Source organism: Semicossyphus pulcher, unplaced genomic scaffold, assembly GCF_022749685.1.
Source record: "Semicossyphus pulcher isolate SPU_LCO1_2020_fin unplaced genomic scaffold, fSemPul1.0.p SCAF_3, whole genome shotgun sequence".
In the NCBI taxonomy this organism is placed as follows: Eukaryota; Metazoa; Chordata; class Actinopteri; order Labriformes; family Labridae; genus Semicossyphus; species Semicossyphus pulcher.
The window spans coordinates 20,522,096-20,548,366 of NW_027211704.1; the positions used below are offsets into that span (position 1 = coordinate 20,522,096).

Sequence of the window (26,271 nt, forward strand, 5' to 3'; positions counted from 1 at the left end):
ACTTATCCATCATGCAACACCATCAGGGAGGCGTATGATTGGGCCCAAATTTACTCTGCAGCAGGACAACGGCCCCAAACATACAGCCAATGTCATTAAGAACCATCTTCGGCGCAAGTCCTGGAAGTGATGGTATGGCCCCCACAGAGCCCTCGTCGCCTCTTTTTCTCTGGTAATATTTACTTGTGGTGTTTTTTCTTATATATTTACACTATGACAAAGATGATGTGAAACGTGTGTGCTTTGTTAATCTTTAACTTAATCTTTAACTTAGGTTCAAAAGGTAAAACTAGTTTCTCTCTATAAAACAAGACGACCCAACATAAACACTCCCAGGTGTGTTCTGCGTACATTTCTTAGGAAGTGCTTTGTTTCGTGTGCAGCGGATAAATATACTAACAGTTTATGTACCCTGGAAAGACCTAAACATCCTTTTATGTGCAGTTTTATCGTCTTGACTGTGCCAGACTGATAACTCAAGGACCACGCGGCACCGCTATCGGCAGTGGTAGTTAAGGCATCATTTCATGCGTAACTGTTGGAACAGGGGAATGACAACAAACCATTTTGAGTTTGTGGTTATTTTATTGAAAACAGTGACAGTGGATTATTTGAGTTGAAACCTTTTTCCCTGAATTAGTTCTACCAAATAGCCTCTTAACTATACTATGTTAAGATGAAATACAGTTAAATATACAGACAATACAACACAAAACTGATGCAAACACAACAGGGAAGGATTTACTGAAAAAAAAAAAAAGCTTTCATAACCCGCAGAAACCATCCCGAGAATCAAGACGGCGGCAGGAAACAGAGCGGGTCTGTTCACACAAGACTCACAGCGTGACTGTTGTAGCCACATTGTAGGGATCTGGAAGTGAAAGGGGGAATAAGCTCCACTTTTGATGCTATATCACTGCTAAAGTAGCCTCTCATTAGACACTGAGATTGGACCAGAGGACTGTTTGCTATCAGATTGCATTCTGTTATTTTCATCGATTAAAATACAGCAGTGTTAAAACTTCCTGGTGAGCATCTCAGGCTCCAGAGTGTCTTGGGGATAAAACAAGTCAGTTTTTTTTTTTCATATAACACATTAAAAACTGGCCATAACTTCATTATAATAATTAGAGGGTTCTACACAATCAGGGGTCACAGATACAGGATATTTTTCTATCCATGTGGAAAATATTATTTCATATATTTAAAAAGGAGAGAAAGAAGGGTTGAAAGGTTTTCTTTTTTTAAACATTTTCAAACAAAAGCTTTTCACGTCACTCGTCGGGATGGTGAGTCCACTCCTCTCTACTTCATAAATACATTCAGCACTCAGTTGATGCAGTTAAAAAGAAGATTCTATTGCATAAGGACATGATGACTCCTGCCTAAACACTGTCACTACATTAACAGACTATCACATGTGCACTTAAATTAACATGAATCCATCACAGTTTTCACCTCACTCCTCTCTCTTCATGGACCTTCCTCTTCCTGCCTCACACTGACCATAATTTAAACATAGTAAAAGACATATTTGTGAGTAAACACATGTGTGGGTTAGGTACAGTCATTATTCTGTTAGCTAAAAACACAGGGCCTCATTGGATTAGTGTAACTCTGTAACTCATTAAAAGCTCTTCACTAGCCTCGTGAGTCGGGTGTCTAAAAGCTCGCCTAAAGTGTCAGCGCAGTTTGTGACAGGAGGATAATCTCTCTTCACACATGATAAACAGGAGATAAATACAATTACCACAATGCCTTAATTGTATATCTGGGTACAATGGGGATAAAATGTGGGCTAAAAACAATATTTTTAACTGTTACAATATCAAATAATACCAAAGAACATCTCAAAGACACTAAAAACTGTTCAGATGAGCATGTGAGTGAGTTGGAGGTGAGATGCCGCCTCTGAGTCAAAGCAGCAAACAAATAAGTGACTGACAGTTATTCTACTAGAAACACAGTTTAGAGTCCCTTTGTGATGTCACGAGGGGGGAGTAGATTTGTGTGTGCGGCTCCCTATAGGTACGGGTACTGTGTGAGGCGGCGTGGGCTGAGCTGGTAGGCACTGTACGCCTCGGCCCGCGGCGTCACACTGATGTAGGGAGAGCCGGTGGCAAACTGATGCTGGTAGGCTGCGGGGAGGCCGTGCAGCAGGCTGCTGACGGAATCCTTACGACTGGCCGAGTCCCTCCTGGAGGAGGATGATGAGGTGTATGTTGCTGCATAGGCGGAGGGGGAGTGGCCGTGGCTGCCGTGACCGCGGCCCAGCAGCTGCTCCATGGCCTGAGAGGCGGAGGAGAGGGCGGTGGAGGCCGGGTAGGTGTACAGGCTGGGGCCGGGGGCCGAGGCAGAGGCCAGGGCCGACACGTCGGGGAAGTTGTAGTGAGATGCGGAGACGGCCGGAGGGAACGTCTGCTGGCGACGCAAAGATGAGTCACTGTGGGAGCGCTCCTGAGATGAAGAGACCACAGGCTGAACCTAAAAACAAACAACAGTCAGTAAACAGACGACAACATGAGAGAGGAGCCACTCTGACAATATGTTAACTTTCTTCTTTTTAAAGTATTTAAACAGTTAGGAAATAAACTCTTTAAATACTCAACATTGCTCTTATATTTTACCTCAAGTGGCTGTTATGTTGCTAAATCTTCTTTGCCGCTCTGTCCTACATTGTATATATATTCTGAACCAGCTTGTTTAAACTCTTAAAGGAAGCTATATGACATGTACATTCAGGGGAAGACTCAACCCTTAGACTACATGTTTGTAAAAGCTGCATCACACCTATAAATGAAAATATTAAACGTGTATCGTGCGTCGCTTTCGCCTCATTTCAGCCAAGCAGTCAATGCATGAACACAACTTTGAGTCATAACTGTTTCACAAGAGCTCTTTCAAGCTAATTCAGGGCTATTTATCATCTAATAGTGTTAAAAATATTCCACTATTTCACAAGAGCGAGGAGAATGATGATGATCTATTTTTTTCCTGTCTTGTTAATCATCTCCCTGAAACTCCAGTTTTGTAACAATGAAAAAAAAAATTTAAGCCCCGTTTTGAACACGCAGAGATGTACACGTTTCAACATGTAGGCTGGCTGAAGCAGAAATAAACTGCAGCCGGTAAACACTGAATGTTTGCTTTAGGGCATTTACAATCTCACCTGCTGTTACACTGACTGTCCAGCAGAGAGCACTGTGGACTCAGCCACAGTTTGACTTTCAACCGTAAAATCCTCTGCTTCTCTTTCGCACCAAGAGTTTAAGAGTCCTTTAATGTAAATGTATGTTTGTGTGTGTTAAAGGTAAATAAACAGCCATGGTTCAGTGTCCTACAGGTGCAAACATCACATGGCTTAAACAACAGTATAAGAGACACGTCTTATGTAACTTCTGCGTCTCTTGTTGACAGATCTTAGGCGTCAGTTCCTCTTTACATAATGCAGCTCTGGTTTCCAACGAACCTAAAGTTTGGATACGGGTATTTAACCTTTACGTGTTCTCTCACATTGCTCACATCAATTTGGCTCCATTGTTTATTGCGGAAATAGAATGTAGTAATGTGATCAAGCTCTGCAATTAAGAAACTGAAGCGTACACACCCTTTACCAAACAGTCAGAATATAAAGTCTTAAGAGGAAAGCTCACCTGGCTGAGGTTTAAGGGGTGTGACTGGCTGGGCACCAGCCCATGACGCTCCATGCTCTCGCCTGAGCTGCAGGGCTGTCTGTTGGATGATCTCTTAGGCTTCATGTAATTCACTGTCAATTAAAAAGGTAATTAATATAATTGAACCAAACTTCATGACTCACAACACAAAAGGTACATGACTGATACTCACCAGTGTCTAGGCGTCCACGTGAAACTGCTCCTCTCTCTGAGCCCTGGGTTTTGACCGAAGGTGCCACCACTGCCAGAGACTTAGCCTGGCGTGACGACACGGCACCGGCTGGGTTCAGCGTGCGGGGCAGAGGAGTCAGGGGGCTGGCTGTAGAGGAGTCCGAGTCGTGCACGGTCACACAGCTGATGACGTTAGTCCGCTGGCTCAGACCCACGCTGCGTAAACACAGACAGTGTCATTTCACAGAAAAACCCCAGAAGCCCTGAGCAGGCCTCATTTTTCATCAGTCCCCTTGCAGGAAACATGCTAGTGTAGCAAAGCGCCAGGATGTAAGACGGTTTTTTTCAACTAGAAACATTTTAGATAGAAGATACTTTGGAGACCCTCAGCTGTCCCACATCTCCGTGAGAGAGGCTTAGCGTATCTTTTCCTCACCTGGCGGGATGGAACTTGCGCTCATCCTCCGTGTCGGTGTCACTGTGAATAGTGATGATGCTGACGGCCGGGCTGGGTGTGTCGGAGATGATGATTGGCTGGGACAACATGGCGCTGGAGCTGGGTGGGGTCACACCGCTGCTGCTAAGTAGTGATGCAGTGGATATACCCCTACACAGAAAACCAAAAGAAAATGTTGAGTTCAGCTGAAAAAAAATATATAAAAAGGAAAAACACTTGGAAGATTTGTCCTTCTATGATATCAGTGATTGCTGCCTTTGCTTTCGGTGGGTATTAGTGCTTTTAAGCCCTCTATAATTGGGTGTTAAGACCTTGATGATGGCTAAAAAATGAAAACATAACAGAAAGAAAAACTGCAGGGCTGTGCCGACCTGTTTCTGTTCTCTCCACGTCTGGCTTTCACCTTCTTCCTCTCCTGCTGGCTCCTGGCTTGTGTTGTGCTCCTATTAGGGTCAAAGATGAAAACAAGTCAGTGGAGAAGAACAAGAAACACAAACACAGAGAAAGCGTACTTTTCTGATGCTGTGTTGAAAATATCAATAAAACCAGTTAACAGTGTTTCGTTTACCGAGCTATTAAAGCTGTGCCTATATTTACTTCTCTTTAACAAGGGGAAATAAGTCGCATATGATGAACGTGATCATTTATATCTGCCGAACGGATGATTAAAGTGTTAACAGACTGGATTTAACATTCAGTGTTTGACCCACCTCCAGCTGTGTCCCTGCTGCGCGGACGCATCGTGCGTTTCCAGCGGCGATTCAGCGACAGCGGACTGGTGGGCGGAGCTGTGGATAGCCACGCCTGGAACCTGCTGCCATGACGATGGTATGAGGATCTGTTGGGTGCCAGTGGGCCAGGCCTGCTGAGGAGAAAAACAACAGACACTCACACTTCAGTGCATGTAATAAGGCTCGGGTATTAATGAAACGTGACTGTTTGATTGCTGCGGTGGGCCAGACAAACTGAGCCATGCTGAGAAATAAATCCAAAGACAAAGAGGCAAACCAAGAGGCCGATCTCTTCGACGATTAAAGCACAAAGCCAGATAAGCGAGCAACCTTTCCCAAGCCATTCCCTTATGATTGCATTGCCCTGCAACAAATGCACGAGATGAGATCATGCAAAGCACGGACAATGAGGCACTGTGAACAGTCAGATCAGGTGTAAAGACAAGGAGACACAGAGCCATGGTGCCTGTTAAAGAAGAAACACTGAGGAAAGAAAACTCGTTTAGTTCGCGGAGGCCGGACAGCCTGCTGATAAGCCGTCTCGGGGGGGGGAAAGGCATGCCACATGTTCTGGGGCTGAAACAAAAAGATGTGTGTCAGAGAGTCGGGCTGTTTTAGTGGGAACTGTAGCTGCAATCTCCTTTTGCTGAAACCAAGGAAAGACAGGACAAGAGAAGCTGCAAGCAAAGCGCAGACTAACTCAGCAACACATGCGCTCCATGCCCTCAGCATAACCTATGAGGAGAGACTGTGGGGGAGGGGATGTAAGAGTGCATGAATGGTGGGGGGAGGGGCGGTCCCTTGGAGTGGAAAGAGATCACAAATTTAGATTTAATGTCGGAAAAGGGAATTTAAAAAAGAGGGATTATGATACCAAACCAAAAACTGTTGGATGTTCTTACAAAAAATAAGAGTCTGCATGTGAAAAAGCAACATGAAGGAAGATGACGCACAAAATCAAAACACAGAGGGAGAAAGGCAAAAGGAAGTAAAGAAAAGGGAGAGATGGTATTGTTAGTGGGAGAGGGAGTGTGCATGTTGTTCTTCAGGGAGGTCATCGTTGCTTTACCAGCACTGTGGCTGTGTGCTCCAGGAGCGTGGGCCGACCCACCCCGCCGCCCAGCCCGAGGGGCAGAGAGTACTGGGGGGCTATGCCTGCTGAGGGTGGGTGCAGGGTGGCAACCATCAGGGGTGTGCAGGAACCCTGGAGGAGGGAGGGAGGATAGGGGAGGGTGGGGTTAGGGCATGAGTAACGTCCTTCAAGCCTGCGTATGATTTAGACAAAAAGAGAGGACAGAGCTGATCAAAACAGCTGCACGGCGCCGGCCATCTGGACACCTGACCTCTGCAGCGTGCAGCAATTACTTTAAATTTGGCAAACAGCAATAATCTAGTTTTGCGAGCCAGATGAGTCTCCACATAAAACATCTGGCCTCCATCCCAGACAGGAGACTGGGAATAAGAGAGGCCTGGCCCTGAGTGGCCGTCCAATCAGTCCTGGAAGCAGATCCAAGGCGAGACGCAATCAGCAGAAACACAAACAACAAAAACAGCAAGGATGGACTCCGTTATTTCACAGGTCAGAGGTACAAATGTATTTAAATAAATATCTCCACTCGAAGCAATTCTTTATTACTGAAGAAAATGTCTCAAACCTGGTCTCCGCTAAACTTTGGCTCGCTCTACTTGAGGATTATGAAAGAAAAGCCTGAATAGGGAGACTTTTTGGATGCAATCAGTGTATCCATGAATGAGCCAAGCTGAGCAGCATTGTTCTCAGCTGGGTGCTAATGACATGATATCATTCATGGATGTTGCCAGATTTTTTTTCTGCAACCCTCAGTTTTAGGTTTCTGAATGACAGATGATCAAAACATGTGCTCATGTGAGCTGTGTAAAGCCAGCTGTACTGAACTGATGAAATTACAGTCCCAAAAAGTGGATACTTTCTGAGGCTCACAGAAGTTTGTAGTCCAGTAAAACAGACCTAATGCATCAAATCTACAAACTTCTCACTGAACCCAAATTAACCTTTGATCCCTCTTGTGCATATGACACAGGGCATCTTGGTGAATAGTACAGTCCACTTTCAAATCAGTGGAAACAGCCGTCACTTTGCCGCTCACTGTTGGCAGAGGGATCCAGTCTGAAGTGGACACTGCAACACTGAAATTAACCAGAGCAATCACAAAAAATAACACCAAACATTCACCAAATAACAGCTCTGTATCAGTTGCAATTTTTTCCACTGAAACAGACGGACACTTCCCTTCTCTGTTACAAAAGGACACTTTCTTTTTCCATCACTTACAGAGAAAGCGAGCCAGAGACGGGATGTCACAAGAAAAAAACAAAGTACAAAAGCTGGCAAATACAAGCTCTTAGTGAAAGGCGGTAAAATGTCATTCATTCATTTATTGAAAACATTGCAAAGAAAAATCTCACCGACATCTGAAACTTTTGACGCCACACATGTACAGCTTACAATCTCTTACCTGTGTGAGCATACTTGGCTGGATCTGCAGCGACTGAGCAGACTGGTTCTGAGGTACTATGGGTACAGAGTTCTCCATCCTCACAGGGAAACTGGAGCTCTTACTAGATGGCTGTAGCCCTGGAAAAGTACACAATAAGAGTGAGTTAATGGGTGGGAGTAATGGGAGCAGGAAAATATGCAAAGCACAGAGCGAGACATTTGATCAGCTTTATTTTTTTAGTCTGAATCCAACTTTATTGTCTACCTTGAATAGTGGAGGGTGGGCAGACGATGAGGGTCTGCTGGAAGGGTTCTGTCTGGCTACACAGCCCAGCAGGACGCGTTGGGATCGGGACACTCTGTTGAGTCAGCCCAGGAATGTTGATAGTCGCCTGCTGATACAGCGCTGGCTGGTAGTTTAGCAAAGGCACCGCCCCCCCCGCAGAAGGCACCTGTTGGAGAATTAAGAACCAACACTGATTAATACAAGCAGACTTAAAGGTCCACGAGGGAGCGTGAGAACCTGTGGTGAAGTTATGAGTCAAACCTGGTTATGCTGGTTGAGTTGGCTACTAAAGGTAACAGTGAGGTTTCCTGCTGCAGCGCTGGGGACTGCATTAGTGGAGTACAGGGATTTGTTGTTATCGTAGGAGCTCCGGCGCTTGCAGATCTCCATGTTCTGGAAGCAGGACTTCACGCTGGAGAGGATGGAGCGTTTCAGTTATTATTAAAACAGACTCGAAATCAAAATGTGCAGCAGTGCCTAAAAAAAAAACACATGTTCACATCACTTACTGGGAGCTGTGGGGGTAGTCCATGAGGTGGCTCATTGTGACAAAGGGGTGACCCAGAGTTTTTGTAGGCGTGATTCTCTTGTCAGCATCCAGGCGCAGCATCCGCTTCAACAGGTCTATAAACTCTCGTCTGTCTGCCTTCTCTGCCAACATGTCCGTCCCCTCCAAATGAGAAGACAGGTTCACCTGGAAAACAGGAAATGAAACCAAAATGGATGTTACGAATAACTTAAGGTGATGTGATTTATTGAGGGAGCATAAGAAACTGCTGCTACCTACCTGCATCATATCATCCAGACAGTTGAAGATGTACTTCCTGGCCTCCTTGGACTTGATGCCCATCTCCATCTCATGCTCTGAAGGGGTCTGGAAGAAGAAAGCCATGTCCGTTATCATCATGTGCCAAAACAAGATATGTGGGAACATTTAAAATCTAATAATGACATTTAAAAAAATAATCCCTATAATCGTTCAGAGCCTACTAAGTAAGCAGATCTCCAGTAGGATAAGAATGAGGTGATCTTAACCTTAAGCCTCCAGAGTGGGTAGCTGGAGTCAGGGCCTCGATTGAAGAAGCGGCTTGTCTTGGTGCCAGCGCTCAGCAAGTACTCTGCAGGGAGGCCTTGAGTCTGAGAAATGTAACGGATCTGGAAACAGAAAAAAACAGAGTGTACATTGATGTCTCTTGACTTAAAGCAAAACTATCAGTGCTTAATTTGAGGTGAATTTCACCACCTGCTACCAGCTAACACGTCGGGCCGATATATTTTCATTCCCATATAAACCCCAACACACCAACATTAGTACTGACCTGGTCGTACTCAGAGGCCCCGGGGTAGAGAGGCCAACCCAGAAACAGCTCAGCAATCACACAGCCTAACGACCACATGTCGATGGCCTCACAGAACGGCAGACCCAGAATGATCTCTGGAGCCCTGGAGGGAAAAGACAAGATTAAAGGTCTCTTACTGAGCTGCAGAGTTGTGTCATTACAGTAAATTACAAGTAATCACTTATCCTCCTAAGATTACAAGGAGAGATGTATTTATACGTACAAAAACATAATGGGATTTCTTGTTACCAACCTGTAGTAGCGAGACTGTAAGTAGGTTGAGCAGACAGCTTTGGACACATGACTCGCTGAGCCGAAGTCAATGACCTTAACCCTGTACGGCTGTCGAAGAGGGTCCACCAACATGATGTTCTCGGGCTTCAGGTCCGCGTGAATCAGACCCAGGCTTTTCAGTTTCATCAGCGCTGTGGCCACCTAAAGAAACAACGACATAAATATTAATTAGGTTTAAATATTGAGAATAAAACCAGGCCGCTTTTGCATTAAAAACCAATAGTAGCAATATTAAAATAACATAGCAGGAACATTTGCACACCTGCTGCAGGATGGGTCTGATGTGGCGTAGAGGGAGCGGGCTGAACTTGCTGTGCTTGAGAAAGTCGTACAGGTTCTGCTCCAGCATCTCAAACACCAGGCAGGTGTGACCTTTGTGCTGGAAGCATTCGTACGAACGCACAAAGTTGTACTCATCCGCGTTCTCGGCACTCAGCCGGTTCAGGATGCCCACCTGTTAAACAGAAACAAACATATAAATCCATGACACAAGGTAAGCAGGTATGTTACAGTGTTTGCTGGTTTCATTTGGCATGTTTGCCCACAGCAGCTGACAGGGACTTTAACAGTCCAACCAATAACAAACTCGTAGCGACTTTGATGCATCTGCAGTTAAGGTGGAACTGAAGTAAGCACAATACTGTGATCCTAGTTTTATAGTGTAGCTGACAATCCACAACCTAAAAGGAGACCATGACACAGGGGATCCCAGTGTTAATAAATTAGTTTTGATGTTAAGCTCCCTTTATGCTCCTCAGAAGTGCTTGTCAAATGGTGGAACAGCTTCGGAAAGTCTTTTTCATTCTTCACACAACCATTCCTGCCACTTTTCATGTTAACAACAGAGAGCAACACGATGAGATTCCCTTCCAGGAGAGACTGTCTGAAAATGAGCGCTGTTTTCTGTCGTATTTCACAGTTATGCGTCTCCCTCTCTCTGTAACAGCTTTGTCCTCTCCCTTCAACTGTGGCTGCTTAGAACAGCCATAAACACTTTCAGTTTCCAATGGGAACATAACATTTTCAGTAATAAAACATGGGAGTGAGTAAGCCAGGTTAAATTTGGCGTAGACAAAGTGTTGGGTGTTACAGGAGCATTTTTGGATCATAAAAACCACATTCTGCACATGTGGGTTTGCTATCAAAGCACAATATGAATGTTTGAACAGCAAAAAGGTCATTTTTACCTCAATCTGGCCCTGACGAGCATATGAAGGATGGTTTTTCAGGATCTTGATGGCCACAATCTCATTGGTGCCCCTCTTCCAGCACTTGGCTACTTGTCCAAACGTGCCTCTTCCCAGGAACTCCAGCACTTCGTAGCTGCAGGACACGGAGCAGAGGATCTCGTGCTGCACCAGCTGATAATCCCCCTCCCCATTGGAGCTGCTGCTCTTGGTGGTTGGAGCAGAGTGGGGTATAGACTGGCCTGTTACCCCTCCTCCACCACCCGTACGGGTGGAGTAAGTTGCTGCAGGAGCCGAGAGCTCCTCCAGTATTTGGACACTGCCACATCCACTCCCGCTGCCTTCGTTGGCCTCCTCGATCTTCCTCTTCTGCCCGTGCCGGTGCCCCCTCGTTTCAGAGGCGGTCTCGGCATGAGTATAAGAGGATGATGTTGCCTGCTCTGTGACACGCCGGCTGGATCCACGGGGAAGACTACCGGTGCTGTCGGCTGCTCGCACCACCACCTGGCCTCTGGAGCCAGGTGCTGCAGGGGGGAAGACCAGGGATGGTGCAAAGGGCGGCACAGCCATGGCGGGGGTAAAGGTGTATGCCGACTGGCCTGCTATGGAGCCGTATGCTTCAGTGGTGGACACGTCCCATACGTTGCTCTCCACTTTCAGCTTCTTAACCCGGCAAAAGGCACTGGAGGAGATGGAGGGAGGAGAGAAGACCTGCAGCTGGGAGCTCATAGCTGGAAAGAGATTGATAAGAATTAGATGAAGGCGCAATAAACAAACAAGAACCTAAATCCTACAGAAATAAGAACAAATCTTACAACCATTGTTAACTGCACCGCTCCAGTGCTGTTCCTGCTCTATATTACTGTGTATTTGTAGCACTTAGCTACAACTAATGCATCCAACAGTCCAACCCTTTTATATCAGTGATGGTAGACTCAATTTTATACTGTAATTCTGTAAAAGATGTACAACATATAATTTAATATACTTTAACAGTGCCTAAAACTAAAGAATTCCACATTACTATTAATTACCATTAATTAAGAGAATTCTAGACACTTTAAATGACAGTAAATAAATCTGCAACTATTTTGATAAACAATTTACAATTTCATTTTGTGTCAAATTTCAAGGAAAAATACCAAAAGTTCTGCCGTTTTATCTTTTAGAATATGACTTTCCTTGTCATAACTGGTACTGATCTTATTGGGTTTGATTTCTTTTTGAACCAAACAAGGTTTTGAGTCACCTTAGTGCTGAGAAAATGTGATTATTAACATTTCACAGGCTAGTGACAGATATCCCAATAATTATTATGTAGGATTGTAGGCTTTTGAAGTTGTTTTTAATAATCCCCATGTCTCTCTAATTATGTTAACTGTTCAATAAACAGTTATAAGTAGGCTTATTTGCAGGATTTTATCTGCAATATGTGCAATTATCCCCACAAACTGGTGGTTGCATGTATAATCCAAAAACCCATACAAATTCGCAAATGCTCATTTAACCATCACAGCTATTCACTCTTACAGTATGCTGTTAATCTGTTACATAACAAAGAATGTATGGTATAATCCGTTTTCCCAAAATCCCATTTTTACCATAAACTGTAAGAAACCACAAGAACATTGTTTCGGTAAAGGGTGACAAAGTTGTGGGAAGTTGCTGCATATGAAATAACATCAGGTAAGATGTGTTACTGACAGGGAAGCATTTCCCTCAGTCACGCATGTATCATTTCTTATAAGTACAAAAGCAAAAGGAAAAGAAGGAAGCGCATTTTTATTTACTTGTTACTGGGGTTATCTTGAGTCTCTTTTAGGCAAGCCAAGGCAAGTTTATTTATAAAGCACCATTCATACGTAGAGCAATTCAAAGTGCTCTACAGAGTTAAACATAGCATTATGACAGGCGTAAAATACACAATACAAAATATAGTAAAATATAAAAACAGGTCCGGTCAGAACAATACAACACCATATGCTTCTACTTGTCAGTTATCATTTTTCTTAGTTATTAGAAATCACAGAATTAGTATCTCTTGGGTCCCGACTCCTTTATTTCTCAACACTTATTACAACAGTGCTGGAAATTTCTAAGTTAGTTCCCTGAACTTTCCTCTTAATGGATCCCAGACCCTTTTAGTCATATCTTTTTTTAAGAAAGTACATTGGTACTTTAAATGAGGCCTGTTTTTCCTGTGGGAGGTCGGGATATTACTGATTCAAATATGCTATATTACAAAGTGTATAAGTCATGCCATAGAAACCAGGAAGAGATAAAGATTTATGGCTTACAGTAAATCTGTATGTAATGGCAACATTAAGACAGCCCTGAGAGTGTTTCTATGACAAGCTGGGATCTTAATATAAGGTGGACCTGACATTAAAGGTCTGGTTCACTGTGCAAAAACAGCGGAACTCTTGTTAGGAGACAAATAAAGCTAACGTGTTTCGACACTGAATGTTCGGCAACACCGAATAAGTATTGTGTATCTATAAGAGATAGGAGCTGACAGGCTGCAGTAATGGACCATAATGGACGTCAAGCTGTGATCGCCCCTTTCTTCAATAAGGACGTATTACTGACCGAAAATAACATTAAGTTTACGTTTGGCACTCATTTTATTGGCAGTCGACATCTTTACTCCTCTGACACAGAGGATCAACAAGGCACTGTTACTTAACCCGCTAATGCTAACAGGCTATCATGTTAACTTTGTGAAAATATGGCGTTGGATGATCAGCGGCTTATCTCACAGTAATAAAGTTAAAGTCGATTTCAAAGACTGCACGAAAGCAACATTAAAAGTAGAAACATGTGTAACATACCGGATTGGATGTTGTTACAGCGTCGAAAAACGGCTTCATCCAAGGTTTAAATCCCTCTGCAGTCTGCTGGACCAGCGTTATCCGATTAGCTTCCGCTAGCTCGCGTTAGATGGTCGCTAGGCCTGCATTGTTTCTTCAGTCGATAGAGAGCTAGGCAGCAGGAGGAGGCGTTATAGCGCCCAGTTACCAGACAAAAAACACACTGGCCTCATTGTATTATTGAGTTATATCATACAAGCCTAAAAATATATACATTCGGGGTTTAAAACATAATTATTCTATATTAAAATGGCCTGTCTTGAGGCAGCAAATCCACTTTTCACCGGAACAACCACGTCTTTATATCAGCTCAGCTGCGCCTGAGAAATCTACGTCATTTCCGATAATTACCGTAATTACCGCGGATTTGGCAGACACACTCAGAGATTAACGCTATTTTTAGTAGAAGTGAGAAATAATAGTGACGTTCAGGAGCGAAAATATGATTGACAATAATAGTAAAAAACCTCAGTTGTCGAGAGATTTAGTCAAGTCACATTTTGTATCATTTTTGGCTTCAAGGAAAAAAGGTAAGCAACATTTTTACGGTAAAAGAAATGTCAGTGACGTAGGTAGAATGTACCAGTAATATTCCAGCTGGACTAAAATGTTCCACGGAACTTGGAAAAACCCACGACTTGCTGTAACGCAAAAAGACAGGACAAACTTCACTTAAAGATCGTTTCTATCAACTTTTACAGGCTTTTAAATCCTTGTCAGCCAAAAGCATGTTACTAAAGAATCACTGATTGTTGAAAAACGAATTTTGTCCTTATGTTATTAAATGTAAATAACAGTGGAATCAATACTTTTTGTAAAGCAGCTTAAAAAAATATTGTATGTGAAAAACGTAAATTAACTAAAGGCTTCAATTAGATGAGAAATCTGCAGACTTGGTTGAAAGAAACTAATGATTATTGCTGAAAGTCTACTAGGCCTGTCAAATGACAATGGTTTAATTCAAAGATAAAGACAGATTTTAAATGTATTCAGTAAACTTGATTTAGGTCAACATTAGCATAACGAAATAGTTCTAGGATAATAGCTGAGTTCAAGAGATGGTGATTAAATTAACTACAACACCTATAGAAAAATTTGATTGAAAATATCACCAAACTTGCTTAAAAGGTAGAAGAAGAAGTTATAGTCTGTGGAGATTTATAATACACATTATACAATATGGGTGGGACTGTAATTATAAGGTTAAGCTTGTTTCTCTGACATTATTAAGGCAATATTTTGTCTAGAAGTTGTATTTATTAATAGTTTAATCACAGCAAGTTTAAAAATTATATCCTAAGGAACCCACCCAACAGCACATATTTTAAACTCACTGACATGACTGACTTCTTACCCTGCTTTCAATCTTTTACTGTGAATAATATTGTTCTGTAAACTGTATTTAGTTATACTGGGGATATAAATTATAAATGTTTGTTTATAAACCCAACTTCTTAAAATGGCTTAAGTATGTTTTGAAATTGGCTTTTATTTTGGACATGTATAGTTAATAGCTCATAATCTACCTCCATGGAAATATTCAGAAGTATTCTGTAAACTTCAAACTAAAAGACCACTAAAACCACTGCTTTTGCAGCCTCTCTATTGTCTAGTCTTCCTGCCTTAATCACTGTAATCTTATTCTGCTTCTCAAATTTTAACACTTTGATTTCCTTTGGGAAAGGCATTTTAATTCAGTGATATCAGATGTATAAAAAACTGTAAGCCATTGAAAAATAACACAACAAATATGTTCTTACCAACTAATCTATCTAAATATATTTGTCACTTCACCTTGGACATATTCAACACGATAGATTATAACTATGGGAGAAATAAATATCAGGCAAAAAAAATAAGTTAAAGTGCAAATTTTTCTTTTTATTCTGATTTCATTTTACAGCAGAAATTATGTAAAGCATTCAGAAGACATTTTCCACATATAAGGGCAATATTCAAAACACTTTGCATGGCCTCAGCAACAAAATATTCTTTTAAAAACATCAACAATTTAGTGATGCTTGTGCATGCACGTTTGTAAAACAAACAAAGTAAAAACTAGGCTACAAAAAAAAAGAGGAATGAAGGACTGAGATAGGCATGGAGAACACAACGGCAGGCAAGGTGGGAATACAGCAGGAAATGAGAGAGAGAGAGAGAGAGAGAGAGAGGGAAGACGGGGTGAGAGAGCAGGAAGGCAAGGAGAGGTCTAGCCATAGATTATCTATAAGGGTCTACCATTCTAGCATGCAATGTGGTGTTTGGCCACGCCCTCTCAAAACAAGGCCTGAAAGGTTATACCATTCATTTCTAGGCGGACTTATGAGAACAGAGGCCGTCTCTGCGCATGTCTACCAGCTGTCTACTATGGCAATATTTCTCTTTTTTTTTTATTTTTCTACTCTACATACTGTTTTATTTTTACAGTCACCATCCTCTCCCAAAACATGATGGATTTTTGCAATCTGTGTGTCTAGTTTCATGTGTGTGTTTGTTGTTAAGCGCAAGCGTTTGGACGCCGGAGTGTGTGTAGTATACTTGTCTGTGTGTGCGTACGTCATATAAAGGAGTCCAAAGCAGTGTCCTCTGTGACTGTAGTTGTGCTGATGTGAGAGGAGGGGCAGTTTAAAAGGAGGTTCAAGTGATGTCGTAGCATGAATGCTCCTGACAGCGCTGTCCTGACCATGGCTGTCTCTCAGTATGATGAAAAGTCAGAAAAACATGTCAAACACAAATAATAGACATCTTCCAATTGTAAATCGTTCAATATTCTGTCTCTCACAACTTGTTTTTTCCTTAAGAAAATTGAGGTGATACGTGGCCGTTACCTATTTTTGCATTGTTTAAGAATCATTTGTATTAAGAATCTTGTGCGTTTCAGACAAGAGCAAGTGTATAAATAGAAATATCACTCCTTACTTGCTTTGAATTTAGTTTATATTAAAAAAAATCCTATAAAATACGGGATCTGGACATTCTTGTAGAAAAAGTGATGCAAACACAGCTTGGATGAAGCAAACTGATGACATTTGCTGCTTCACAACATGAGACTGGATTTTTAGAAGAAATGCGTCAATCAAGAACATGACCTTGGCGTTACTTTAGGGAATCCCTAACATACACAGATATGTACACATACATATGCACACACACAAGTGTACGCAGTCACCACCAGCAGTGGTACAACTCAGCGACTCTCACGCTCCACATACCATCTCCCTGTTCTTCAACCCTGAGTAAAATCTAAGGGAGAGATTTAATTTGTTCCCAAAGACATAAGCACAGAGAGAAAGAGTGTGGCATTGTTTCCGTCTGAATGTGTACATTTGTGCGCGACTTGTGTATGTATGCGTTTATGTGCGCATCTATCTGAGAGAGTGAGTGACAAGAGAGAGAGACAAAGAAAGAAAGAAGGTGTGTATGACAGCTGTTTTGTCCTCTGGAAAACTGTTTTGCTTTTGCTGCGAGAACATTTGCGAGGAAAGACAGGAAGTGAATCAAAGCAAGAGAAACAGACGTCTTCCTCTCGCTGAATAGACTAGTTATGACAGTGCCCTTCATACACTGAGGCGGATTCTGTGGTTCTTTTGTTCAAATACTGCAGGACTGACACACAAGTAGGGCAAAAAGTGATACTGTAATTACTGGTTCGTCTCATAAAGCAACACATAGCATCAATCAGGCCATGAGCGTTCATTCATACCAATGACAAATTAGAGCTTCCAGCTTAAGACTCAAGTTTCACACTGTCAAGTTCATTTTTAACACACAATTTAGGAAAATAAACAGGTAACTGGCAACCTTTTTTTCTTTTTTTTTTTGGAGGACATACAATAGATATTTCCTGATATTCGCTTTCTGTTATTGAGCAGGCACTTTCTAAACAGAGCTTTCCAGAAGTACACGTCGTACAATAATGGCAGTGACAATGAGGAGAAAAGAAGGAGTTAATCAAATGATATGTAAAACGTGGGGAGGAGACATTCTGTTTGAAGATGGAGAGCTTTGACTGGAGGCCAGGCTGGATCCGCTGTAGGTGTGATTAATGGTCGTAATAAAAGCTAGTATGTTGCTGAAGCACAACCACATTGTCAAGAATGTAGCGCCCTTGTCCCTTTTTTGGATCATCATTCATTGCATTCATATTAAAACAACCTTCAACACCATTAGAATCATTTACATACTTGCATCATAACCATCATCTACACGTACTGTTACTCTGCCTACGGTTGAGCTAGATCTAGATCTCTTCTACTGTTTATTGTCTGTGTGTGTTGCCTCTGTGGATCTTACTGATATCTTTTGGGTGTTGGTTTCCCCAACGTAACATATTGTTAGGCAAAATAGCATTCATAATAGTTGGCACTACTGGCAAAAAGGGTTTAGTTTTTGCTAGCCAAGAAACAAAAGCACAAAGTGTAAATGTTTTGTCTGAAAGATCGTTGTTGCAGCTAACTTTGTTTTCCCACTTATAATTCTAACGTTAGATTTTTCAGTTGCATGCTTTAACAAAATGTTCTTTTCAGTAACACTTATACTGGATACTCTTAAAGTGAAGCAGTTAAAATCCTCTCACAGTCCATAGCCACTAACATGTTCTTTTTGCTGTTTCTTTGTCTTAAATCTCATGCACATTACTCCGTTTGTAATATCTACATTATTTACAAGCAATACAGCCATCCTGTGTACCCAGGTCTCTGTCTTAAGTTCTCATTATGGGAGTAAAATAATTTATAATCTTAAATACAGTCCTCTTATGAAAAAGTTTCAGGGTCCTCGTATCCCCTTACCTCGTCAGTTTATATACAGGAATATGCAATAGTCCAAAATATGGATTTGATCGCCCTTATGGGCTAATATGGGGACCAATGCCCTGTATAGGGGCAGGTATAGGACCCATGTCCTGTACAGAGCAAGCATAGAGACCTCTCAGAGTCAAGAAGAAGTCAAGGCAATGGTATGTGACTCTCTCCTCAAAACCACAGTTAGGATTTAGAGGTTCACGCAAAGAACAAACTAACAGAGACATTTAACCATTGGAACATGTCATATTTTACCACACAAGGGGGGAAAACCAGTCTCAAGCTTAACTCACTCTTGAGCCAATTAAATAAATAATTAGACCCTTAAATAAATAAAGTAAAAAAAGCACCCAAAATAAGACATTTGTCCTTACACAGTTCACATTACACAGGGCAAGGATAAGTTGATGAGGACGTAAGTGAGACACAACTACACATAGAAATACAAAAGAAACGACACTAAAGCAGTTTGGCAAGCATGCAGGAGCTCGTGGCTCAAACACATGCATTGAATTGAACAAACACGGACACACCACGGCAGGCGAGCAAAGTGCCGCCTCTGAGAACGACTCCATACAAAGTCCATGTAACAAATTAAGACATCGTTATTCAGACCCCGCCCCTTATCTAACAATGCCCCTCTTACATTCAAGTGCAGTTCCTCCCCTTTTGGTCGGGTGACTGATTAATAGGTTTCTAAGCCTGTGAGTCAGAGTGGTTGGTGGTTCTGTGATATACTGAATTAGCTGAATGATTTGCCACTATAGCTCTGCGGGATGATGGAGAGGAGGAATAAGCGAAAAAATCTTGCATGCAAATGCAACATAGAAGTGAGTTTTTTGGTTTATGTTTTCTTATTCTTTCATGGATCGCTGTCTGGATACAAAACTCAAAAAAGGTTTTGTAGATTTTTCTGCATGTCGAAGGAGCCTTCATCTTGAGCCAGCTGTTCGTCGTCGCTGCCTTTCAGCACATCCGGATGCCGCCGTGAACGGCAGGATGATGGCGTCAGGCGCTTCCTCGCGTCCTCTCGTTTGACTCGTCGACTTGCTCTTGCAAAGAAACATACCCATGAAGAGTGCAAAGAATGCCATGAGGTTAATGTGATGGCCTCCCAGTGAAACTGTGGAGGAGGATCAGTGCTGTGGGCAGAGCCAGGTCCCTGGGCTCTACCCAGCAGTCTGTCTGTCTGAGCTGCCATGATGGACACCTATCCTGTCCTCAGTCTGTCTGGGAAGAGTTTTTGTCCCTCTTGAGAGAAGAGGGGAGGGAGGGTGAGAGAGAAGGAGGGAGGAGAGGGGAGATAAGGGCAGGGAAATGGAAGAGGGAAGGAGTTTTTGGGAGGATGGAGTAAAGGAAAAGATGGAGGGAGGGGAGGGGTTATAGATTGCTCACAGGCTGAGAGGGCTGTGTGTGGGGCCTGACGGTGGGCTCTCAGGACCCCTGGCCTTTCTCTGCTCTCTGACCCTGCAGAAAAAACAAACACACATAAGATACACACTCAGAGAGGGAGATTTGTGTGTGCATTTTTGGTGTGTTTTTCCATTTTTTCCAACCCCCTGCAACTCCCACCCAGTGCATACACACACTCTCCATCCAGTTATTATTCCCACCCATGAAGGCAAAAAAAGAAAGACTGGCAGGCCAAGCAAGACACTTAAAAGTCCCCTAGTAATGTCAGTCAGAACATGCCCCCATGAAGACCATACGCAGGAGTTGCATCTCTATCTATCTGTCAATCATGCACAAGTACCGACGTCATTCAGCAGTCCTCGGGGAGAGACAGAAATAGAGAGAGAGACAGGGAGATAAGGAGGGAAGAAGAGAGAGGGAGGGGGAGGAGAGAGAGGGGAGGATGCTTATCCAGGACCTCCTCTCCCCCTCCCTCTGCTGACATGCAAACAGGCATCAGCCAGAGAGAGGGAGAGAGAGAAGAGAGAGAGAAGACTCACCCGTTTGAGAGGCCTATGGTCCATCAAGGGGCTTCACAGGAACAGTAAAACAACACCAACTATTAGCACCAATGTAGCGAGCGCACGTGTGGCAGTGGGTTGTAAGTTAGTGTGTGTAATGTGTATGCTTGTGTATCCTTAGATGTGAGTGTGTGTGTGCGGTGGAGTGACATTTTGTGCCTCACCTGTGGCGGCATCGGAGCAGGAACCTCAGGATCTTGCGAGCAGCTTGGTTCTGTTTTTTCGTTAGGAGGCTGCTGCAGGCGAAAACACAGGAGTGAGACAGACGTTGACATCATTTTACAGATTGTGTGTGTGTGTGTGTGAGTGTTAGTGTGGATGTGTGTGTGTGTAAGTGGAGTACCCGAGGGAGTGTCTATAGGAGCGGTAGTATTGCTGGATGAGGACCGCTGCTCTACGACTTTGTTGGAACTTCCTCTGCTCATGGAAACTCCGGAAACGGCTCTGGATCAGGATGGCTGCCAGGGTCATCCTCTTATAAAGTGCATACTGAGAGAAGACAAAATCACGTCACAAACCCCCATACATCATAACATATGTACATTTTGAAAACTCAATCCTTTATATAGAGGAAAATGCATTTTAAAATCAATACAAGTGGAAAAAAAACACCAAAAGTTTGGAAGAAAATGCAATAAAAAACACAGAAAAGGCAGCTACTTCCACTTTCAATAAACAATACTGCTCTAACCATGTGTGTGTCCCTTTAAATGTTGAAATCCATTATGTTCTGAAATGCTCAAACTCTGGCGAAACTTGGCCAAACTTGTGAGAGCATTATTTGAAGTGTTTCCCTCTGCAATCTCAAATCGTGACCAACAGACTGATGAAAGCTTAAGAGCTTGTACACTAATCTACACACTTGTACAGATTAATAAATGTCCCTAATAGATTATGTTAAGCCGTCTGAAGCAGGAACAAAAAAGTTTAACGACTTGTGTTATTGTTCAACAATAAACAGAGTTTGTGATGTGAACAACTTTGATGATTCCAACTTAAACAAACAAGCACAAAGTGAATGACATGGCTGTGTGTTTCATTATGACAGCAACAAGCAAGATAAGTAGCAAAGTAGCGCAAGCAACATTTATAATTTAACTTAAGTATACTGTAAACCTCAATACATAAAAATGTTCATGTCATTTAGCAAAGGTTTAAGAAGGAAACAAATCTATTCAAAGGGGGGTTTATGCTAATTTCAAGCTTCATATGTCACTCTGTGATACCTGTGGAGTAGCTTAGAATAATTCACAGTTTAAAAAAATCCTCATTTTTCTCACACTGGTGTTCTGTGCAGGGCCTCATACAGCCTCTGCCTGAAACGACTCAGTCAGCTCTGTCCCTTTAAGAAACCCCACCCCTAAAAGCCCACTTTCTTCTGATTTGCCAGCTCTCTGAAGCCTTTGTGACGTCACAAAGTGCAGCATGTAGAAAAAACTGTGTGAAACCTGGTGTTCGCAGCAGAGACTTATTTAGCAGGGGATTACTCCTTTTACCTACAGATTTGAAACTTCACCAACGTTTAGTATGAACATCCAACATTGTAACATTATATATATGTGTCTTAAAATGTGAAACAGCATAATACCCCCTCTTTAAGCTATAATTTATTGCATAACTCATTCAGCATTTAAATGTGGGCCCTCCTTACATGCTCGCTTTGTGTTGCTAACTCTTACCTGCTTGTATCTCTTATAGCAGCGCTGAATCACTGCTGCAATCTCTTTGCGTTGTTCCTGAATGGGACCCTGAGAGGAGTGACATAAAGAGTTGGTTTGATGTGTGCATTTTATTGATAACAGTGTATGTGCTCATGAGGCCTACTGTATGTGTACCTTGTGTTTTCTGAGGGAGTGCAGAGCATGCCTGATGGTCTCATACAGCTCTCCCTGTTCGGCCTCGGTCATGGCTAGACAGGAGGGGTCATTTTTCAACCTCTCCTCTTTCATAGCTGCACAGAGGAAGGAGCTCCAGTCGAAGGGGGAGGGGAGGGCTTGCCTAGCCTGAGGACTCTGCTGATCCTCAGGCCCTGAGAGAGAGTTTGGTTTGGGGATAGGAGTCTGGGACTTGGAGTTTAGAAACCTGGAAAAGCATAGAACAGAGCAAAGGTTTTATAGTGAAAAGGATTAAAGCTATTTGATGAGTGAGGTGAAGTAAACCTGGAGAATTGAGGAGATCTTAGACTCACCTCTCCACCTCACCGAGGTAACCAGACAGCAATCTGACATCACTGCTGATTGCCAGTCTCCCGGAGTCGGTGTCAGTCTCCATATCCTCCTGCTTTAGCCTACCAGTCGAAGCCTCCAAGATGTGATCAGCTAGCATCGTAATATCCATCTGCAAGACATGCAGAGCAGGCGTTACCCCAGATTCTATTAACCTGATTTCCTCACAATGAAAATTGATTGGCGTTTATGTTCATCCACATGCTGACGACACTCAACTCTATGTACCTAATGATCTAAGTGAACTACTTCTTCCACTTTTATACTTAAAGCTGGGTGATTGAAAACTAGGAAGAATGTGTTTTTCATCACATACAGAACAAAAAGTCTAGTTTTGGTTAGGGAACGTCTCCTAATACTCTGCTCCCCCTACCTGCAAGTCCTCCATGTTATCCTGATAGGTCAGCAGCTCTGTCTCCTCTCCCCTGTCAGACAGCACTCTTTGGCGCAGGTGAATGGCCAGTCGTTCTTTTCCCAGAATCCTCCTGGCTAGGCTACGCTGCCCGAGAGTCTGTCTCAGGCTCCACCTGGTGCCCCCTCCAGACCCCCCTATCCTGGCCTGCAGGTGGGAGAATGGAGCGCTGGGGAGCTGAGGCCGGTTAGGGCTGGAGCTGGCAGGAGGTGCGTTCTGACAGCTGAGGTTGGAGGGTTGAGTTTGTGGGGCGTTGGGGAGGAGAGAGCGTTGAGGGTTACGACTGGGGGAAGAATTTAGGAGGGAGTTGAGGGTTTGGGTGCCGGAGTTAGCAAGCTGTTGCTGGGTGTCTGGGTTTGGTTTGAGTCTCTTGGCGGGGGGCGGGCCTCCTTGTTCTCCTGGGGTTCCCTGTTGGGCTCTGTGTCCTGTTTGGCTCCAGCTCTGGTTCTGGGTGTCGGGCTGGCTCTCTGCCTTGGTTCTCTTCAGCTCTGGGGAAGTAAAGTTGGTTGAAATAATAACACTGAAAAGATTGAAGCTATTTTGAAGGCAACAGGCTGTAGGAGCTTAACATCAGGATAAATTAGATACAGAGGAAAACAGCAAGAATGTCTTTTTCGGATGGTAACTACAAGTACCTCGACAGCTCAATTATAAACTCATTATATTTTGTTTGTTTTATCAGAATAAAAAAAACAAATTGCAAAAACATTCAGTTGTTATTTTATGAGGAATACAAACTGGATGATTTTTTTTGCCAGGAGCAAGTGCCAGAAAACCAGCTGAGACTCCAGAAAGTTTCTGTTTCGAGCTAATTAATCGTCTGGCAAAAATGAGAATTGTTATTTTTTAACAAAGACGATATAACACATTAATTTGCAAACTTGCTAGATACTGTTAGGACAAAGAAACAGCTTTTAGTCTTTATGGAAAGCTAAGCTAACCAGCTATGAACCAAATCTCAGCGGTGGATATGGAAGATGGTTTAACATGAAACTAATTCGTTCCAGGCTTTCTAACCTGAGCTAGGGTTTGGGGTAGAGTTGTTGCTTAATCCGCTGGTCTGTGACTCTCCTCTCCACCTGTCCATCCAGTTGTCAGCAGGCTGGCCCTGAGCTTGAGGAGTCTGTTGCAGCTGCTCTAAGAGCTCAGCCAGGCGAGTGTGGCCCCGGGATCGGGCGATGTTGAGTGGCAAGCGTCCCAGTGAATCAGGAATAACCAGAGCTCTTGGGTCCCACTGATAAAGCACCAAGGCTGCCTCAGTGTGGCCCAAAGCGCATGCCCACATCTGAGGAGGCCGAAGGAAAACACGGATCACACATTGGCATGGAAAGAAAGACACAAACACTTGAAAGACTATTTAGAAATAATAACCACTCACCAATGGAGTGCAGGAGAAGTGGTCTACGTTGAGAGGGTCCACCTCCAGCTCCAGGTCAATACTGTCGGCGTGCTTTGTGCTGCAGGGACAACAAAAGTGGAATTAACTGGTGTGGTCTGTGCGCTCACAGTGGTGTGTTATGATTGTGTGTTACTTACCGCCAGCGAATGAGTGTCTGAATGAGCCCTGCATAGCCCTGAGCTGCAGCCAGATGCAGTAAGGTCATTCCTCTGGAGTTCTTACTGTGGACAAGCTGATTAGACGAAGCCCAGCATGGCTGAGACATCATCTTCTCACACACCACCACCACACGACCCTCAAACGAACCCTGATCGGTGGAAATCTGGATGATTGGAGACACAAATAAAACGACCTCATAAAAGAAACACCTCTGCAATAAGATGAAATCCAGAACAACAGTCCTGCAAAGAACCAGCTCTGATAGGCTTACATCCCATGTCCTATTTGATCCAATTATATGAAAACAGAAAGATTCAGAGTGGATTCAACATAATCTGAACTTGTTGTTTGTTTTGTTCTTGATTGCTAAATGTAGTGCGTGTTTTGCTGTGTTTCTATTGAGTGTAAGGCCTCATACACTGTTAGAGTTTGAACCATTTCACCATCATCATTCAATTTTAATCTCATACAGTTTTAAAGACTTGCTTTAATTAAACTTTTATACCTGAAACAGTTCGTTTTGTTTCCTGTTGTTTACTTGTTCAGCTCATTTGATAATGTTTCAGATTATGTAGCTGGAAAGGAAAATGCCAGCCAAACTAAATCACTTCTTTCTGCCTTACTTGAGACTGCTGATCGCTGGCTCCTCCTCCTTCCACTCCGCCGCCCTTGGTTGCCATGGTTTCTGAGCTGGGGTTCTGATTGGTTATCTCAGCCATCCTCTGTTCCATCTGCTCCAGACGCTCCAAGATGGACATCCTGAACTGGGTATCTGCAGGAATGACAGTAGGACATAAAGAGCTGTGAGCATTGGCTAGTTGTTTGTTGCATTGAAGCAAATCAATATTACGTTTTAGTAAATCCTACTTAGAGCGGCTTAGAGAGACAAGCTCTTCTTTGAGGAGCTCAATAAATCCAATCCAATAAATCCCTTCACCAACAATGGGAACTTGGGAACCAAGTAAATTGTGTGTGTTTGCGTGTGTAGAGTATACCTCTAACAACACATGGAGGTTTTGTGAGACTGTGGCGAGGCTGTGTGTGAATGTGACCCTTTGTTTCAGAGCTGCTGCAGTTTTGCTGCAGTGCACATTTTGTCATCCTACCTGCTGCTCTCTCACTCAGTCTCTCTTTTTTACTCTCCTCTCATTTCACTCCTATTTTTCTTTCTGCAGCATGCAAAAGGAGCTGAAAGGGTGGAGCCAAGTGAGTGACACAAAGGCTCAGGCTCCTCCCTCTGCACTCAGCCAATAAGAAGCCTGGACGAGTTTGTTGGAAACACTGCTTCTCTGGAAAGCAAAACACTATTTAAGCTGCCAAAGACATAAGAATCAGCTGGTTTCACAAACCAGAACTGCAAAAACAGATGCATAAAGACACATATCCAGAAGAAGGAAATGTCCAGTAGATTATAAGGCTTATAGACATGCAACACTTTAAAAGAAAAGGGTCATTTAGATGGCTTCAGGGATTTGCACCTGCTTTAAGGACATTTTTAAGGGAAACTATGTGAAACATATCATATACAGTTTACAAATAATTCGGATATAAACGATAATTTGAGGAGCTTCCATAACAGACAACATGTAAATTGCTGAAATTAAAATGTGAGACAGAGCCCAGGAACACTGGAAACTCCAACTTAAAAAATAATATAAGTTATATGTTTTTTTCAGCATGTCAATAGCATGAAAATATGTCTTTGGTAATTTTTTAGCTAAATAATTTTAATGCAAATGTCAGACATTGTTTTGTAAACAGTTTTTGAATGTATAAATAAAGTAAATGGACTGTAACTGACCACTGAAAACTGCA

At 42.9% G+C, this 26,271-nt stretch overlaps 2 protein-coding genes across 5 annotated transcripts in view; both read right to left on the reverse strand.

Annotated features, from left to right (window-relative positions):
- Positions 1 to 565: 565 nt before the first annotated feature.
- Positions 566 to 13,766, reverse strand: hipk1b (homeodomain interacting protein kinase 1b). 3 transcript variants are annotated; one of them, XM_069678184.1, is made up of 18 exons: positions 13,448 to 13,766; positions 10,617 to 11,347; positions 9,692 to 9,883; positions 9,389 to 9,570; positions 9,115 to 9,238; positions 8,831 to 8,950; positions 8,583 to 8,669; positions 8,305 to 8,489; positions 8,057 to 8,207; positions 7,775 to 7,961; positions 7,529 to 7,647; positions 6,103 to 6,237; positions 5,013 to 5,164; positions 4,674 to 4,745; positions 4,282 to 4,452; positions 3,847 to 4,061; positions 3,654 to 3,766; positions 566 to 2,484 (listed from the first exon to the last, which is right to left on the reverse strand). In XM_069678184.1, exons 2-18 carry the CDS (start codon positions 11,343 to 11,345, stop codon positions 2,023 to 2,025), a joined length of 3,396 nt encoding a protein of 1,131 aa, XP_069534285.1. In that variant the 5' UTR covers positions 11,346 to 11,347; positions 13,448 to 13,766; the 3' UTR covers positions 566 to 2,022. The 3 variants fall into 3 exon arrangements, with proteins under 3 accessions (XP_069534285.1, XP_069534283.1, XP_069534286.1); XM_069678182.1 differs by having other exon boundaries at positions 5,013 to 5,167; XM_069678185.1 differs by lacking the exon at positions 6,103 to 6,237 and having other exon boundaries at positions 5,013 to 5,167.
- Positions 13,767 to 15,346: 1,580 nt separating this feature from the next.
- Positions 15,347 to 26,271, reverse strand: part of LOC138605757 (calmodulin-binding transcription activator 1-like) — a 50,825-nt gene continuing 39,900 nt past the window's right edge. The window contains exons 11-22 of one of the 2 annotated variants that reach the window (XM_069678181.1): positions 25,080 to 25,228; positions 24,435 to 24,619; positions 24,277 to 24,355; positions 23,916 to 24,183; positions 22,860 to 23,386; positions 22,450 to 22,598; positions 22,097 to 22,343; positions 21,941 to 22,009; positions 20,605 to 20,750; positions 20,426 to 20,494; positions 20,241 to 20,271; positions 15,347 to 19,755 (exon numbers count right to left, since the gene is read on the reverse strand). In XM_069678181.1, coding sequence (XP_069534282.1) covers positions 19,723 to 19,755; positions 20,241 to 20,271; positions 20,426 to 20,494; positions 20,605 to 20,750; positions 21,941 to 22,009; positions 22,097 to 22,343; positions 22,450 to 22,598; positions 22,860 to 23,386; positions 23,916 to 24,183; positions 24,277 to 24,355; positions 24,435 to 24,619; positions 25,080 to 25,228 — 1,952 coding nt within the window. In that variant the 3' untranslated portion in view covers positions 15,347 to 19,722. Of the gene's footprint in view, positions 19,756 to 20,240; positions 20,272 to 20,425; positions 20,498 to 20,604; positions 20,751 to 21,940; positions 22,010 to 22,096; positions 22,344 to 22,449; positions 22,599 to 22,859; positions 23,387 to 23,915; positions 24,184 to 24,276; positions 24,356 to 24,434; positions 24,620 to 25,079; positions 25,229 to 26,271 lie in introns of both variants that reach the window. The other variant, XM_069678180.1, reaches the window with a different exon arrangement.